Genomic DNA, 18,716 nt, shown 5'->3' on the forward strand with positions numbered 1-18,716 from the left:
ATAAAAAGTAAAGAAACAAAAAAACCATATCCCTCACCTGTCCGCCGTCAATGACGCAGTCCACAATTACGCCAAGGATTGTCCCTCGGTGATCGGGGTCACTTCTACAGCAGTGACATCAGCAATCACTGATGTCACTGTTGTAGAAGACAGCAATGTACACTGACAGGGGTGTAAAATCACTCCTGTCAGTATACATTGCTGCTGCAGGAGGTCATTGGGGTTCATCAGCTGAAGATCAGCTGATCAGCCCCGGTGAGCTCACCACCATGGGAACATCCTTCAGAATGATCGCTCACATGACCGCAGGTCCTGGCAGCGCTGTACACTGCGGGGAGCGAGCCAATGGGCGCAAATTTGCGGCAGAAACGCCCGCACAGTGGTCATACTGCTGTTTTTACCGCAATGGTAATCCTGAGCAGAAATTTCTGCATCATGTGCACAGCACATCAGGATTACCATTGCTATAGCTGGCAGACCTATTAGCTAGCGTTTTCACAGTAAAAACGCTTCGTATGCACATAGCATTAAACTCCATGTAGTACTTTTATAGTGTCAGAATTGTATGAAATTCTCTTCCATTGTATTAGTTTAACATCTGTTCATAAGTTAATGCTGCAGTTTTATAGTTCACTTATAGTATGAAAAAAAAATTGAAATGAAAGGGTTTTTTGGCATTTTCAGTGCACAGACTGCATGGTGAGCTGGTGAAAAACACAATGTGTCTTCCTTGCTTCACTATCTGTAGGGGTGCAATGAATGGTTGTCCCTTCCCTTTCCCAGAGCAGAAATGATAGGAATCAAAATGTCCTAGCCAAACACATGCACACATGTATAGTTGAGTTTGGAAATCTGCATCATAGACTTTTTCAACGATTACCTTGAAAAATAAATTTGAATAAAATAAGAATGATGTTGGTCTGACATCGCACCTAGTACTGTGAAATAATTGTTCTAACAATTTGACATTTATTTTACATTTCAATTAAGGCAAATGCAAGATCAGTTGGATTTACAGAATTGTGCTGTAATTAGGTTTTTCCTTTTTTTTGTGCCTTTTTTTATCTACACCATAATATAGTTACATGATCTGCAAGCTATTCACTTCAAGATCTAATATTATGATAGCTCACCCTCCAACCATAGAACCAGGCTCGGAGTGGCCCACGGGAGAACAGGGGAATCCTCCAGTAGGCCTCCATGCAGAAATAGGCTCTCCACCTATATGAGAAGTAGTTGGCACAATAGATTTGTGTCACTATGTTCAGACAAGGGCATCATCTCAACATTCATTCAACAAATTACCCCGTTTATTCTTCTTTAGAAAAATAGGTACATTTGTGAATGAGGGTAATGTGATATTTGCATGTAGCTGAGCAGTGGGCCCCTAGAGTTAATGTTACTAGTGGGCCCTTGGCTCCCCAGTCAGACACTGCATGCAACCATCAAAACCATGTTCACATACTACTTAACCTGAGAATTTTCAGCCCATGGATCGAATGCTTGTTAGTTGTGGTACAGTTAATGTTACTTTAGTTATTTATTAGTAGAATATCACTTATTCAATCCCTTAGAGCAGTGGTCCCTAACCTTTCTTACTTTGAGAGCCACATTCAACTCGGAGCGAGGTCTGCCCCCACACAGTAGTGACGCTTAGAGCCCCCCATCTCTGGTAAACCGTTGAGACCTTGTGCCCCCCTCCCATATAAACAGTATAATTACATTCAAGGGTTCCTACTTTGCCCTCATTTGGTTTTCTCATATCAAGCACACCCTCCACACTATCACATTAAACTTCCAGCTCCCCTCTAACTAACAATATCATCTCCAGCTTACTATATTTATTTCTCTACCCCTTCCCGGCAAGTATATGCACATCCAGGTCTTCTGTTCTATATAGAACTACTCAGAAAAATCATGTCTGAAGACCTTTTCTTCATAGCTGGTTGCTAGACGAGGTGCAAATGCAGTAAGCTGGCAGATAGCCATGAGCCACACATCTTAGGCCTTCAAGCCACAGATTGGGGACCCTGCCTTAGAGTGAATCGACCTATATCCAGTCCCTGGTACAATTAGGCAATTGGTGGTGTAGTGGTTTTGTAATTCCTGACTGTCTGTGGCCTGGTGATCCAGTTGTGGCCTGGGAATTTTATTAATTTTGTGCATATGATAAGAATTAAGAGGCTTCCGCTGATGTCTCATTGACAAAGCAGTGTCTTGTCTTCTGCCCTGCTCTGTTGATGGAGCTCCACTTCCGATGTCATGCTGATTGACAGCCGGTACTTTGCTGCCTAACTACCAGGAACCTACTGTCAACCAGCATGATGTTAACAGTGACAGAGGAGACCAGAAGAGGAAGAGCTGCTCTGTTGACGGAATGTGAAATAAAGCAGGGGAATCGCCAGCATGAGCTTTCAGAGATTGTCCCTGGGCAAAATAGGCAGGCAACTAGCAACTACCTGCCTGTTAGTACTTAGCACCATAAACAAAAAAAAAGAAAAGTTCTGGATAACCCCTTTAAATACACCCTAACTTTATTGTATCCAGTAAGTAAGAATATTTGTGTAATTGTACAACGTATAGCTGAAAGCATGTTGGCTTAGCATGTACTGTACTGTCATTAGAAAGATTTCACTACACTGCAATTGTATAAAGCTCCTGGTGCTTGTAATCGCTGTACTGGTGACTGGTTTGCTTAGTGACCAACCTGAATGGCAAAGACAACTGTATATTACTGTAGGAATAATTATATAATCGATACAACCTCCTGTCTCCAATATCACTACCTCTCACCAACCATGGTGCAAATTGAGATCCAGCCTGGTTCTCATATCACCACCCATCTAGCCAAAATAACAATGACTCCATTATTACTACTTGTTCTCCTGCTAATCTACCTAAGTAAAGGAAATCTGTCAGCAGGATTTCACTCCACTGTAAACTATTTACATGTACATGTAGCACTTTCAAAGACATGTGCAGCAATACCTTACTTAATCAGTGTTTGAACTGATATGCAAATGAGGCTGAAGAGCTATTGTAATTCTGAAACCTCTGTCACTCCAGCTCTATTCTCTGCCAAGTGCTGCCTCCTTCTGCTTCAGTGACAATTCCGTTTCCAGAAGTCACCCAGCATAGAGGCTGTCAGTCAAGCAGAAGGAGGTGGCACTGGGTGGGGAATAGAGCTGGAGTGACAGGGGATTCAGATCTACATATAGGTGTTCAGCCTTATTTGCATGTCAGTTTATATGCTAATTTCTCAGTAATGGAGGAACGGACTGGCCATGTAAAGGTATTGCTGGACTTGTCTTTTAAAGAGCTGCATGCACATATAAATGGTTTTGGGTGTGAAGTCCTACTGACAGATTCCCTTTACGCAATCTCTCTAGTGTAAAACACTCAAAGACAGTCATTGAAACATAAAAGAGATGGAGCATCCAGAAAAGTGCTTGCATTTATTCCTGCAAGAATTGCATTCAGAAGCAGAATGTGAAGAGATGTTCATTGGAAAATTGCACCCGTTATGGATTTTATCTTGCAGAGATGTTGTGACGCGCCCCCTGGGACATATTCCTTTTTGAGAGGAATACCCGGCACCGGATCAGATGGGGGGGGTTGTAGTCTCCGAGCGGCTGTGACCCGGTCCCGTGCCCAGGGCGTCAAGCTCAGGGTTATGTGGCAGTCTTTACTGATGTTATTAAAGTTCGTTGTGTCGACTACGCCACCCGTTGTGATGCGGTCACTGTGGCCGCCGCTGCAGCAGGGTCCGCTGAGGCTGATGGTGGATGCGCAGCTTGGTGGGATAACCCCCAACGGGAGGGGTATAGCCTCAGAGGGGACAGGCGCAGAGGATGGGGGTTGTGGTGGTGCGGTGCAGCCGGTAATGATGACAGACTCGGGTAGTGCAGTTAAGGGTCTTTACTTACTGCAGATGTTCCTGGTCACTCTAGCTCCAAGTGACCTCCCGAGCCGTGCTGCGTCCACCAGGTCCTGGATCCGGCCAACCCCCAAACAAGTCCGGAGCGTGGCCCTGAGCTCTCCCTCTGTCCTTTCTTCTGCCTTCCCCACCAGTGATCCACCTAGGTCCAGCTCCCTCGGGCCTTCTGTGGGGCAACCTTTGGCCTCAGGTTCCCTGACCCTTCATGTGGTAAGCCTTCAGGGTGGATGTAGTGGGTGGCCGTGGCAGATGCTGCCCACAGCCTCCGGTCTCTGGCTAGGGATGTGTTTTCTGCCCCCACCAGTTTGGGTTCCGGTACCCTTGTGCTGACTCCTCACCCGGTGATCTGATTTGGGTTCTTGGGTCCCTTCTTTGTCCCCCTCTGGGTCTTTCTCACTGCTCCTCTCTCTCTTTCTCCTCAGGGCCGCTCTTCCTCTCTGTTACTGACAGGATGTCCTTTGCCTTCCTCCACCTGACAGACTTGTCTTCTGCAACTCACTGACCCTGATTCTAGATGGTGCCCTCCTTATATACACCCTCTATGTGTGAGCTCAGGTGACCAGCACCCAATGAGCTCCTATCACTACCCAGACTGCTCCCCCTATCTGCCCCTACACTACATGGGATGTTCCTCCCCCCTCCCACTCCAGCCAGGAACAGGCTCGGTCGCACCTGCACATTTCTAAGTGGGAGTGCCGTCGGCCTGCTCCTCTGGAATGGGATGTATGTAGTGCATGCAGTCTATCTGAGCTCAGTTCCACACTCCTTCCTTACCCGGGAGTGGAATATCACACCTCTGGGTTGAGGTGCAATACTCCTGTAGCAGCCGAATCCTCAGGGTGCTACATTCCCCCCTGGTAAATCACAGCACGTCCTCGGGCTGCAAGACATAAAACACCAAAACTTACAAATTTTTTTTTTTTAAACATGTAAAACATATAAAACATATATATATAAAACTTTCTCGTCGTCTCTTTCTTTCTTCCTCCTCTGGTCACCGTGCAACTCGTGACCAGGTAAAGTGCGACAGTCTTTTGAAAAACAGTTTCTCATATAAAACCGGTAGGGGGCGCTTTAGGAAGCGCAACTATGTACAGGGGAATTTTGGCCGTTCTCAGTCCCCGGCCAGGTAAAGGGAAAGGGATGGCTGCTCACAGTCCTCAGCCTGATATGGAAGGGGTCACACAGGTAAACAGTTCACTGGTCCCAACGGGGACTACTTTAGCAGCAACGGTTGCTTAGGTACCCCGACGGGTAACTATATACAGTTTTTCTTTACTACTGTTCTTAATCGTAGTACCTCCTAGCCTTGAACCCGTCCGGGTCTTCTGGCTCCTCCTCCCTACACCGCAACTCCTCCTCTGTCAGGCGATGCACGTGGAGGGCGTAAGGTCCCTTGGCACACTTGTGCCGGGTGAACGTTACCTCATCACCGACGTAGAGGTCACGGCCTTTGTGACCTTCCGGCAGGTGGGACTCGACGTCTCTGCGGGTCACAAAAACGTCACCGCGGTTGTTACGGTCCCGAATAAAGCCCCACCCATGCTGCGGGTTGAACTTTATCACTGTCCCGATGGTGCGGGGACAATGCGCTGCACGGGGGTTCCTCCTAGTCCGGCTCTTCTGCTCCGCGCTCTGGATTTGGGCCTGTTGTTCTCTGACCCGCCTCTCCTCCCGTTCTCTCTTAAACTCTGCCAGCTGTTGACGGCAACACTCTGTACGTTCAGCTGCGGCTGCCCGAGTTTCTCCGGTGAACCCCATCAAATCTTCTCCCGTGGGGTCCCACACGAATTGGGCTTCTGCTAGAGGAGGCGAGACCCGAGCCACGGGCTTTGGAGCCGGGATCAGGGGCTCACACAAGGGCCCTAGTCTTTGCTGCCGCTCCAGCTCAGGGTACCCTTCGGGCCAGATGAAGGGCCGCCCGTCCGGCCATGTGAGCTGGCCGAAGAGGTCCTCCCCCAGGTGTGGCACCCTAGGTATTGCGGGCGCGGGCGCGGTGGTGGTGGCGCCCGGGTTGCCCAGGCCTTGCGGCCAGGCCTGGGGCACCTGGAAGGTGAAGGGCACCGTTAGGACGGCGGCGCCCTGGGTTATCTGGCCTTGCGACCAGGCCGGAGGCTCCGCGGAGGTAGATGGCTCTGCTTTGGATGCGGCGCCCGGAAATGTTAGGCCCTGTGACCAGGCCGGAGGCTCCTCTTCCGGCGCCACGCTCCGGGTCACGATGCGTGACGTCATCGGGGTCGCGACGGCGGCTTCCGGTCGGGGCCTAGTCGGTGGCGGTGTCATGGCGGTCTCGGGTACGGCCGGGGGACCTTCGGGCTCTGCGACGGGGAGCTGGGGCAGGTAAGCGGTCTTCCGGTATGGGGTATAGGCATCCCCCTTACCTGCTGCCATGCGTCTCGCTCCCTCTTCTGCGCCGTCTCCGGCCTTGGGTCCTCCCGCGTCATCCGCAGAGGCAGTCGATGTCTTCTTCCAAGGGAGCGGGTTAAGTGGACGGGTTCCAGCTTGCTGGGCCATCTCCCGGCCCCACTCCGCCAGGATCTCCCTCTGCACTCGGGCCATCCTCCCCGCGAGGCCCTCCAGGGCACTCCTCGCGCACTCCCGATCTCTGGGAAGCTGCGCCAGGATCTCCGCTAAGCCTAGCGGGGTTGTTGACTCCAGCAGGCTCCTGACCATCGGGTCGGTGCTGCTCTGCTCTGCTTCCGGCAGGCTCCTGGCCAGCGGGCCGGTGCTGCTCTGCTCTCCTCCTTCTTCCTCCAGCAGGCTCCTGGCCAGCGGGCCGGTGCTGCTCTGCTGCCGCTCCATTCCCGGGTCCACTCTTTCTCTCCTCGACTCCGGGTGAGCTTCTCCGCTACTCCTCATTAGACCTCTTGCCTCCGGGTGCGCTCGTTCTACACTGCTCCAAGCGACACCCATCTTTTCTCTTTTCTTTCGTCTCCTCCCACTTCGAGGGCGGTCCCGGGGCAACTCGGTGACTGTCAACTCCAGGGGTAGTTCTTTCACGCTGACTGACACCTCCAGCATCACAGTCTCTGTTGGTGGGGGCGGTTTCCACTTTTGGCGCCATTTTCTGTCCCGGCCCACGATGGGAGGTGGCCTCTTGCCCTCCTTTGGCACGCCCATAATGGCGTCCGCTGCTCTTCCAAGGCGGGAAATCTGCGGTTTTGGCGGGAATCGCTTCCCAGTGGCGGGAAACTCTGCAGATGGCGGGAACAAGCTGGAAATGGCGGACAATCGGCGGGAAACGACTGGTGATGGAGTCCGATGGCGTGGACCCTCCGGAACCGGCAGGAGTCTTCTTTCTGAGGTAAACTTGCACTTTTCTTCAGGCACGCAGTACCCGGGTGTTGCGGGCACGTAATCCTGCCGACTACGCCAAAGTTGACGCGCCCCCTGGGACATATTCCTTTTTGAGAGGAATACCCGGCACCGGATCAGATGGGGGGGGTTGTAGTCTCCGAGCGGCTGTGACCCGGTCCCGTGCCCAGGGCGTCAAGCTCAGGGTTATGTGGCAGTCTTTACTGATGTTATTAAAGTTCGTTGTGTCGACTACGCCACCCGTTGTGATGCGGTCACTGTGGCCGCCGCTGCAGCAGGGTCCGCTGAGGCTGATGGTGGATGCGCAGCTTGGTGGGATAACCCCCAACGGGAGGGGTATAGCCTCAGAGGGGACAGGCGCAGAGGATGGGGGTTGTGGTGGTGCGGTGCAGCCGGTAATGATGACAGACTCGGGTAGTGCAGTTAAGGGTCTTTACTTACTGCAGATGTTCCTGGTCACTCTAGCTCCAAGTGACCTCCCGAGCCGTGCTGCGTCCACCAGGTCCTGGATCCGGCCAACCCCCAAACAAGTCCGGAGCGTGGCCCTGAGCTCTCCCTCTGTCCTTTCTTCTGCCTTCCCCACCAGTGATCCACCTAGGTCCAGCTCCCTCGGGCCTTCTGTGGGGCAACCTTTGGCCTCAGGTTCCCTGACCCTTCATGTGGTAAGCCTTCAGGGTGGATGTAGTGGGTGGCCGTGGCAGATGCTGCCCACAGCCTCCGGTCTCTGGCTAGGGATGTGTTTTCTGCCCCCACCAGTTTGGGTTCCGGTACCCTTGTGCTGACTCCTCACCCGGTGATCTGATTTGGGTTCTTGGGTCCCTTCTTTGTCCCCCTCTGGGTCTTTCTCACTGCTCCTCTCTCTCTTTCTCCTCAGGGCCGCTCTTCCTCTCTGTTACTGACAGGATGTCCTTTGCCTTCCTCCACCTGACAGACTTGTCTTCTGCAACTCACTGACCCTGATTCTAGATGGTGCCCTCCTTATATACACCCTCTATGTGTGAGCTCAGGTGACCAGCACCCAATGAGCTCCTATCACTACCCAGACTGCTCCCCCTATCTGCCCCTACACTACATGGGATGTTCCTCCCCCCTCCCACTCCAGCCAGGAACAGGCTCGGTCGCACCTGCACATTTCTAAGTGGGAGTGCCGTCGGCCTGCTCCTCTGGAATGGGATGTATGTAGTGCATGCAGTCTATCTGAGCTCAGTTCCACACTCCTTCCTTACCCGGGAGTGGAATATCACACCTCTGGGTTGAGGTGCAATACTCCTGTAGCAGCCGAATCCTCAGGGTGCTACAGTTGAACCATGGTAAATCAACTATGTTTGAACATTAAAGAGGTTGTCCTCTACTTTTACATTGATGATTTATCCTTGAGAAAGATCATCAATGTCTGATCAGAGGGGATCCGCCAATCCCCGCCAATCAGTTTTTAGCACTTGCCGAACTGCACCATCTACTTGTAGTGGCCGGGGCTTGGTACTGCCTCCTATTCAAATGAATAGGGCACGGATGTATAGTACCCTGCGGTGGCCACTACAAGTAGACGGAGCAGCTCGGTATGTGAGTACTTCCTGCTGACGGCCACCGCCGCCGACAAAGATAACAGCTGATCGGCGGGAGAGCTGGGTGTTGGACCCCAGAAGATCAGACATTGATGACCTATCCTACGGATAGGTCATCAATGTAAAAGTAGTGGTCAACCTCTTTAATCATACCTGTCTTATTACCTGCATGTGAAAACACAAGATACAGTGCCTTGTGAAAGTATTTGGTCCCCTTGAACTTTTCTACTTTTTGCCACATTTCTGGCTTCAAACATAAAGATATAAAATTTTAATTTTTTGGGGAAGAATCAACAACAAGTGGGACACAATCGTGAAGTGGAACTAAATTTATTGTATATTTTAAACTTTTTTTAAAAATTAAAACCGAAAAGTGGGGCGTGCAATATTATTCAGCCCCCTTAAGCTTTGCACCGCCACCATGCCCTTTCACCTGAAGATTATTGTGCAATATCCATAATATACAGTATCAGCAGTAATGAATGTCATATAGGGATCATATAGTTTACGCTGCTCGTATGGCTAGATTCATGTATCAGTGTGTTACCATTCGAAAGAAATGGACTGATTCTGTCTCAGGAGTCATCCTAGTTGCTTCCTTGTTGCAATAGCTTTTTTCTCATCCCTTCAAACCATATTAACCAGAATTACAAATATAACAGTCGGGGAGGTGAATTGTTCAGGAATAGTTTACCTAAGACACTGGTAGTGCATTGAGTTTGTAGGACACTATTTATCTTCACACTATGGTCTGCCATTGAGTTGCTCAGAGATTGTCCAATTTCACACCTCCATGGGTATTGTTCAATCTCACACCTAGCTCAGCCAATATTTACACTGTACACATAACTAATTTAATTAAATTCCTAATCCAAGCTGCCTTCTCAGGTGACAAAGGCAAGATGGTGAAATCACAAAAATAAATGAGTCTCACATACTGCTATACTTTTTTTCAGTAAAAAATGCAGCAAAACCTGATAGCTATGTTCACACTAGGCATTTTTTCGGCGTTTTTTCACCACTCATTACTTTCAATGGGTGAAAAACGCAGAAAGAACGCTGAAAGAAGTGACATGCACTATTGTGTAAAAAAAAACATGCAAAGCACAAAATACTGATGAAACAAATACCAACGTGTGCAAATTTCTGAAATCTCATAGACTTTGCTGGTACTGTAATACGCAGCAGAAAATTTGCATAAAAAAATGCTGAAAAAACGCCTAGTGTGAACATAGTCTAAAGGTTGATTCTGACCAGTAAAACTGACGCTGAACATTAAAACGGATGAGAATAGGACATGTTTCGAGTGTCACGGAACGGAGACACTGACCCGTTTTTAATACTGATGTGGCTATGGCTCAATGAAACTCTATGAGTCAGTGTTTTTTCTTGGACAGCACACTGAAGCCTTAAAGTCGGTAATAAATATTGTTGTCAAGAATATAAGGATATCCTGACTTCTGACCTGAGATGCAGTTTCCATCAGTTGCTCATAAGATGGTTATAAATAACTGTGTGCATACGTTACGTGTCCAGGCTCCAGTGTTCAGTCCTTAATCTCTCATAATCCTTGTTTATCAATGGGGTGAGCAGGTGGTGTCTTTGTCAGGAAGCTGGCTTTACGCATTATGTGATGTCAGGCTAAGGGGGGCTAGGTGACTCCACACAGGTATATAGGCAATCGGCACTCCTCAGTGTGGACAGCTATTACGTCTTGAACTTTTTAGCTAGCTTGACTAGCATGTACATTTCCGCTTCCAGAACACCATGAAGATCACACTGCATTTGGGGTAAGTAGACTCACAGATGAGTACTAAGCCCCTTTTATTTTCTAGAGGGTGCAGTAGTTGGCTAGCATTTGCTGCAGCTCTAGAAAGCCCTCAGCCGATGTTGAAGACCTAAATAGATTACAAAGGATTGGCGTAATGCTTTTTATTATATTTATTTTTTGCCTTGACGGTATAATGAATTTTGATGAAATATTTTTGAGGTTTTGTTGCTTCAATAGAGACACAGCCTAGAAGAGATGAATGGAGAACACTTCTGTCTGCAAGGACACCTGCAAGATAATGGAATAATCTTGTAGCTGAACAAAAAGGGGCATACCTTAATGGGGTACAGGGCAAATAGTCACACCCAAACTATACTCTTTGAGAGTGCCAAAAGGCCCAGCTGCCAAATAAGAAGACACTAGTACTATAACTGGCATGTGACCCCATTTACATGTTTGTTTTTCACATAGTGTTCCATCTGCGTTAGCCAAGGATAGAATATGTCCCGATTAATCTATGTGCGTATTCTTGTGTCTTTTTGTTTTTGAGACACGTCTGTTTTTGATCCAAAATGGCTCATTAAAAAAAAAGATAACATTTAGACGTATGCTCCAAGTTGTCTTTGTAATAGGTAAGAATGTATAGGCTGGCACTGCTTACTTAATCAGCGGATGGTGCTCTTCTTCTATGTGCGCCATTGTTGCAGTTCATAAAATTTAAAGCCGTTTCTTGTCTGTGCCGATAGGTTTGATTTGAGTTTAAATGGTCACGATACCTTCAGACATCTTGATCTAATTTGCTACATCACGTGCTAATCTGCAAATCACTTTATTTATAACTATGCTGTCTTACTCCAAAGTGCCGGACATTAAATGTCACCCTTCTGTGTAGTCAAGTATAATCTGACGCTAGCTGAAGAGCCAGATTATGTCAAGTAGGGGTGGGTCTGTGTCTCTTTGTTCTGTTTTTCAAACTACTTACAGACAAGAGAAAGCAATGCATGTTGGGAATTGAAGAAGAGGAAGTTCCAGTACATATAGTGCCTGTAGAATTTAATGAAGAAGTACCACCCATTTATAAAGAGTGGGTGGCACATTACAGGTCTTGTTTACTATTGCATTTCTGATACTCCTGATTACATTAAACTGAAATTGCTTCGTAATCTGTCACTGGAGACTGTAGAGTTTTTCTTGAATCTTTGAATATGTTATGTATCTCTCTACAGCGTTCCAGCTCTGCCTGTAAAGAACTTAAATGGAACAGGTCCTGTGCATCCAGCTTTGGCAGGTAAGTTAAAGAAATTTTGCTGTTTTGATTATCTAAGAACTAAATTAGGCTATATCTGTCAGTGAAGACAATTCCCCTTTGCACATAACACATGAATATTGTTGTGAAACTGAGGCAAGGCTTTCTTACATCGAGGTTAATGTTTAAAATAAAGAAGAGAAGCTTGGTGTGCAGAGAATCCAGAGTTTTAATTTAGCTTTAAAGCGCATCTGTCACCGGAAATCAGAATATAAATTGCATACATTATTATAGATCTTTTAGACTTTGATGTATTTACTATGATCATTCATTTTACAATAGGTGTATCATTTTTTAGGACGTTTAAACTCAATCTCCACCCACCTACCTTGATTGACAGCTCCTCAGTGTCTCTTCTGCTGCTGAGATCTCACACTGTTCAGTATAAGCTGCAGATGACAGGCTGGGTTGGCAGTGATTGAATACATTTGTACTCATGAGCTATTTCATTCTATAGCTTGACTTATAAAATGCTCACTTTATTATCAGAATTATACAGTCACTCTGACATGGATTTTCAAAAACAGTACACCAGCCTCATTTGATGTAAGAGATATTTTTTGTTAATGTACGCAGTTTGTATGGAAAACTTTAGTGACAGATCCGCTTTAACCATAGCTACTTTGCTTGCCCCTATATAAACCTTACATACTTTTATTATCCCTAATGCAAATGTGACAGCTCTTGCTTCTACCTTCTTTTGAACCTGTGCTTCAGGAGTAACCAGGTGATCCTGCCATATACTGTTCATTTCTGCTTATAAGCCTGAAGAAGGACTACGCCTAAAACACTGCTACATATAGTATTCAAGCTCATGAAAACCTGATGTCGTAATTAAACTTGTATGCATTAACTCTGAAGTGAGTTTCCTTCTCTTTGGTATCTACAATCTTGTTGGTCTTCTGGCCGTGGTGACCAGAACTAGCACACATTTTAACGGGGCTGTGTAAGGTGCCCCAGCGAGGTAGTCGTGCGCGAGCTGTAGCCCCTGCTCACTCTGGCACCCTACAGACAATTCGTGTCCTCCCTCTGATGTGTGGCTGTGTATATGGTGTTCTCCACTTACTTCAAACCATCCGATCGCGGCTGTCTCCAGGCATTTCTCTTCTGGGACCAGGGCAGCAATAAATTCAGAGGACACGAGGTTCTTAACCATAACTTGGACTTTACTTGGGGAAGAGGAATATGTACAATATTTACAGGCATATATAATGGATAAGGCCTGACAGGTTATTATCTCCCTCACAGGCGCTGGCAACATCTTCAGCCCTGGTTCCCTCTTTAAGTGAAGCATCTCTGTGACTCTAATCTCTAGCCCAAGAGACTCTTCTGTAATACCAACAGTGTTCCGGATCTGATATCTCCCCCACGTTTTAGCCTGGAGCCCTATTTATCTTCCTCTGCTACCTGCAGACTAGAAGTGCCCCGGGTCCTCAATATCTCCGTTGAGTTTCTCCTGCTGGCTAACAGGACTCTTGCGCAGGGAGACCTTTGCACTGGTGATCCCACTGTCTGAGGGTATGGAGCTCCCGTCTATCCTAGCAGCCACCATATAGACAGGCTGCCCGTACAGTTCACTGTCCTATCTCTTACTACTCATCACTTCCTGCTTCTGGAAACTAAGCAGAGATTTTCCTAAAGTGTCCACCCTCTGTGGACTGTCATCACACAGCATTAACCCCATCACTGTCTGTAACACTGCTAGCAGACTCATCCTGACATCTGCACCCAGGACAGTGGCATCTTGTGGCTGATTACAAGTACTGCAGCCCACAAGGAATTATGCCAGGAACTAGCTCTATAACTCTCAAGGCTTGATCAAGGCACTAAGTTCCCCCTCTACTCTACTGACTGGACCACTGAAGCTAACCCCTTAGCTTGACCTACCAACAGTTCAGAGAGGTCTAACTACAGGGACACTTCCTTTAACTACTTCTGTGCCTAAGGAATGCTACGTCCTTCCCCACTATTACATTCCCCCACACTTTAATGTTGGTCGTCCCTGACCACACTAAACAATCAATACATATCAGCAGCTTTGACATCATATCACATTGCTACATTTACTAAAACATTTTAGTACACGACTGGTCCTGAACTCTTCTTCTTGAGTAGGAGGCTGGTCCTTCTCGGTTAAGGGCCCCGAAACTGCAATTCAGGACAGTCCATTATCAACTTTCAAACTTCTCAAAAGTACCGGTCCTTCTCGGTAAGGACCCTGGAAACACAATGTCCATGTCCATATTTTTAAGACAGATAGCCCTCTATCTCCTTTGAAGGCTGCATTCTGAGGCACACGGTCACAGGGAGCACCCCGTGAGTCACTTTCTTCTTGGCCCTAGCGGGGGTCACCGGTTCTTCCCGCTAGGCCGCAAGTCTCTTAGATTTAGAGGACTGTCATCCTCACAGTGTGCCTCAGTGTTTCAAATTCCAGCAGAAAAAGGCGCAACAAGCGCAACAAAAATAAAATAGAAGTAAAAACAAAAAGAGCAGCTCCCTTGGGCACACAACTTTAGTGCTGCTTAAGGCCTTCCTGGCCTGGGAGGTAGGGGAACAGTCCTCCAATTTTTCTTTTTCTCAATTTAATTCAACATGGGGCACCCCGCCCCCATTGGGAAAAAGTCCCAGAAGTAAGACCACAGCTGGTGGGTCATAGCAAAGGAAGAGGTGAAAGGTCAACGGACCTTTTAGCCAGCTATCTCACTTCTTCCGGGCCTCCCTCCGCTCCTTCATGAAGACGGCCCATGCTGTGGACGAAGGTGGCTTCTTCCACCTCCAAGGCTGGTCAGGGTACCGGCTGGGCCCCGGGTCCTCATCCGAGGATGTGGCACTGCCACAGCCAACCTGGGTAGGACCGTAGCTGGTAACTGTGAAATTGTGGACGATATTGCTGGCGCCAGCCTGAAATCTTCCAGCAGCTCCCTGCTCAACTGCCTCAGCCCCCCTCCTGGGTATTTAATTGCTGAATCAGCATCAGGCGTCTCACTGGGAGAGTCAGCTCTACTGCAGCTCGTGAAGTCTTCCTCCTCTTCACTTACAATGTCTCCCCACTGCTGTTTCCTGGATTCGTCCTCCTGCAGGACGCCGGCCTTGGGAGGGGGCAAGAATCCTTTAGGGGCTTCTCTAGCCCAGCGCTGCAGGGCCTCTCTCTTGGCCCTTCGCCGAAAGACCTCCTCGTCCTTCTCAAGGACATCTTCCCACTTATACGGTCGGGTGAGCGCAGCCGCGTACCACCCTCTAGAGCATTCACACTTTACAAAGTGTACTATGTCTCTCACACGCAGGTTGTGGAGACGGTCGGGGAGATAGTCCCGCTTAATCACTTCACGGACCATGAACACCTCGTGCCCGGTCCACTCCTCTTCTAGAAACCCGTACCCCTCACGAATATGGAACTCTATGACCCACCCCCAGGTCTGGGAAGCCTCCACCGACTCCCTTCGCGCCGCGTTGGACCCCTCCAGCCAGCCTCTCAGGAAGGTATCAGTCCATCGCCGCTGTTCTCATGGCTTCATCGGGGGGTTGCGGGTAGTCCACTTCAGACTACCGAGCTTGGCGTAACGCTTTGCCGAGGGGGCATTTAAGGCCTCTAATGCCAGCTGCCAGAAATTTTACCGTGTGGCCTTCCTTCTAGGAGGCCTCGCCCCCGCAACAGCTTCTTCAGGCCTAGGGGCCCCCTCTGCTGCCCCAGAAGTGGTCGTTAGCGGCTCCGCAAGCGGGACCAGCCACCAGGGTATGGGCCGCTCACCTTCATCAGGCCATGCTGTGGCAGCTGCTTCGGCCCCACCGGTATGTCTTTCGCCCTCCGCCGAGGGGGAAGCATCTTCCGGCATCCGGCTCCAACTCCACACATGCAGTTCATGGATGAGCAGACCCATCTCCGGGTCAGGCCTAGTGGACCACTGGACGGCCACTGGGGGCAAAGGCAAAGACACATTGGCAGCGTCCGCGGGTGAGTGACTTCCGATTGCGACCCCTGGGGTAATCAGCTTTAGGATTTCCTCCTCACCGCTCATCCCAGACAGGTCATCCGATCCTCCGGCTGCCATCTTCTTAGAGCGTCCACTGCAGCACCTCCTTCCTCTTGTGCGCTGGACAGAAAATGGCGCCGGTTGCTTACCAGTGACGCGCGTCCTGCGCGTCCAACTCCTCCTCTTTCTGGGCCGGCCTTCTGATGCGACCGCCGCGTCACTCGTCACTCTCGGCAGCTCCGCCTTCAGCCGCGCCCCTTCTCTGTGCGTGCTGATACTCACTGGGCCGGACTTCGCTTTACGCCGTGCCCTCTTCCTCACTGGACGTCCCATCCTGGGACGCATCTTCACTGCTGGGCCCATCCTCCTTTGGGCCGGAACTCGTAGGGGCTGGACATCTTTTCGCGATCTCCGGCGCCATCCACTCCAACGATAGGCGGTTCTTCTCCTAGACTTTACCGCCACTGTCACCATCTTGGAATCCATGCTTCGGGCCGCCATCTTGGGCCGTACGCCTTCCAACACTTTCTCTTCAGTGTTCTGCGTCGGCTCTTCCCCGTTTTCTTCATGCGAGGCGCTCGCATCCTGCCAACTACGCCAAATGTAAGGTGCCCCAGCGAGGTAGTCGTGGGTGAGCTGTAGCCCCTGCTTGCTCTGGCACCCTACAGACAATTCGTGTCCTCCCTCTGATGTGTGGCTGTGTATGTGGTGTTCTCCACTTACTTCAAACCATCCGATCGCGGCTGTCTCCAGGCATTTCTCTTCTGGGACCAGGGCAGCAATAAATTCAGAGGACACGAGGTTCTTAACCATAACTTGGACTTTACTTGGGGAAGAGGAATATGTACAATATTTACAGGCATATATAATGGATAAGGCCTGACAGGTTATCTCCCTCACAGGCGCTGGCAACATCTTCAGCCCTGGTTCCCTCTTTAAGTGAAGCATCTCTGTGACTCTAATCTCTAGCCCAAGAGACTCTTCTGTAATACCAACAGTGTTCCGGATCTGATATCTCCCCTACGTTTTAGCCTGGAGTCCTATTTATCTTCCTCTGCTACCTGCAGACTAGAAGTGCCCCGGGTCCTCAATATCTCCATTGAGTTTCTCCGGCCGGCTAACAGGACTCTTGCGCAGGGAGACCTTTGCACTGGTGATCCCACTGTCTGAGGGTATGGAGATCCCGTCTACCCTAGCAGCCACCATATAGACAGGCTGCCCGTACAGTTCACTGTCCTATCTCTTACTACTCATCACTTCCTGCTTCTGGAAACTAAGCATGGATTTTCCTAAAGTGCCCACCCTCTGTGGACTGTCATCACACAGCATTAACCCCATCACTGTCTGCAACACTGCTAGCAGACTCATCCTGACATCTGCACTCAGGACAGTGGCATCTTGTGGATGATTACAAGTACTGCAGCCCACAAGGAATTATGCCAGGAACAAGCTCTATAACTCTCAAGGCTTGATCAGGGCACTAAGTTCCCCCTCTACTCTACTGACTGGACCACTGAAGCTAACCCCTTAGCTTAGACTACCAACAGTTCAGAGAGGTCTAACTACAGGGACACTTCCTTTAACTACTTCAGTGCCAAGGGAAGGCTACGTCCTTCCCCACTATTACAGCTGTACAGGCTAGGGACAAAAGTCTGCAGTTGCTCTATGTGACTTCAGACCGCCAAATGGTATTATTGTGCGGTGTGCACGCTGTCTTGATTCCCTAGTAAGGGCCGTCACAAAATCCACATGTATGTCATTTGCATACTTGCGATCATGTGCCAACTAGACTTGTTCGGCTTCTCTCACTAGAACGAATTGAGAGATTTTGGATGAGACTAGTTGGCATGTGATCGCAAATATGCAAATCTCACACTGGGAAATCATGACAGCTGCCAATGTCATGATTTGGCAGTCTGTCATCACATAGAGTGATTTCAAACTTTTGTCCCAAGCCTAGACAACCCCTTTAAGAGCCTTAACATTTGCCACAGGATATGGTACAATCATTATTCTGCAAAGTTGTCTTAATACATCATAAAATAAATATGTCCACAACTCAACTGCATAGTAACTTATACCAAAAGTTCATTTTATCAACATATATACAATTTTGGCATATAATTCCAGCATTAGGACCTCACCTTTCCCGGTAAGACATTCTGTAGTTTTTCATGTTCTGTTCTGTCCTGCCTGCCCCTTCCAGAACATAAACCTGTGAGAGAAGGTATTGAGTAATTTGTGCTTTGACTGTAGGACTGTATGTGATAGACCCTGGCCATGACATCAGGGATTCGAAGTAAGTAGGAGGTAGGAGTCATACATCTGTTACTCTTTTCTCAGGAATGACTGGCATTCTGATGTGTGCAGCGGGACTACCTGTTTGCTTAACCAGAGCCCCTAAACCAATACTGCACCCACCTCCTGTCAATAAAGAGGACATCAAACCTGTGAGCGGCATCAGTGGCATCTGTCGAAAGACCAAAAAGAAACACCTGAAAAAAAGTAGGTGGCAAAAAATGTGGCTTTCTCAAAATAGTGTTGGTATGGGCTGTTCGAAATACACTGCCTAATGATGGTGACAGTGATTGTTAAGATAAGGGTATGTTCACACAGGTTGAAAATACACTATATATCACTAGAGGCAAAGTGGTAAAGATTTCACAAAATCCCATCCATCTGGAAAAATCTGGGGGGTGTCTACACAGAAATTGACTTGTGGAGAAGATTTTAAATAAAAAAAATATCAATTTATTTTGAAGATCTGTTTTGGATTGATTGCTGAATTTTCCTATCAAACTTAATGAGCAAGTCAAACTCTACCACAAATTCCATTTTTTTGCAGATTTTG

At 48.5% G+C, this 18,716-nt stretch overlaps 1 protein-coding gene across 2 annotated transcripts in view; it reads left to right on the forward strand.

Annotated features, from left to right (window-relative positions):
* DTX1 (deltex E3 ubiquitin ligase 1) overlaps window positions 1-18,716 on the forward strand; it is a 108,414-nt gene that overhangs the window by 67,147 nt on the left and 22,551 nt on the right. For both annotated transcript variants that reach the window (XM_073671926.1, XM_073671917.1), the window contains exons 4-5: window positions 11,815-11,876; window positions 18,209-18,370. In XM_073671926.1, coding sequence (XP_073528027.1) covers window positions 11,815-11,876; window positions 18,209-18,370 — 224 coding nt within the window. The remainder of the gene's footprint in view (window positions 1-11,814; window positions 11,877-18,208; window positions 18,371-18,716) is intronic.

Source organism: Phyllobates terribilis, unplaced genomic scaffold (assembly GCF_046119375.1).
Source record: "Phyllobates terribilis strain yellow unplaced genomic scaffold, ASM4611937v1 Scaffold_1__5_contigs__length_1240528914, whole genome shotgun sequence".
Taxonomy (NCBI): Eukaryota; Metazoa; Chordata; class Amphibia; order Anura; family Dendrobatidae; genus Phyllobates; species Phyllobates terribilis.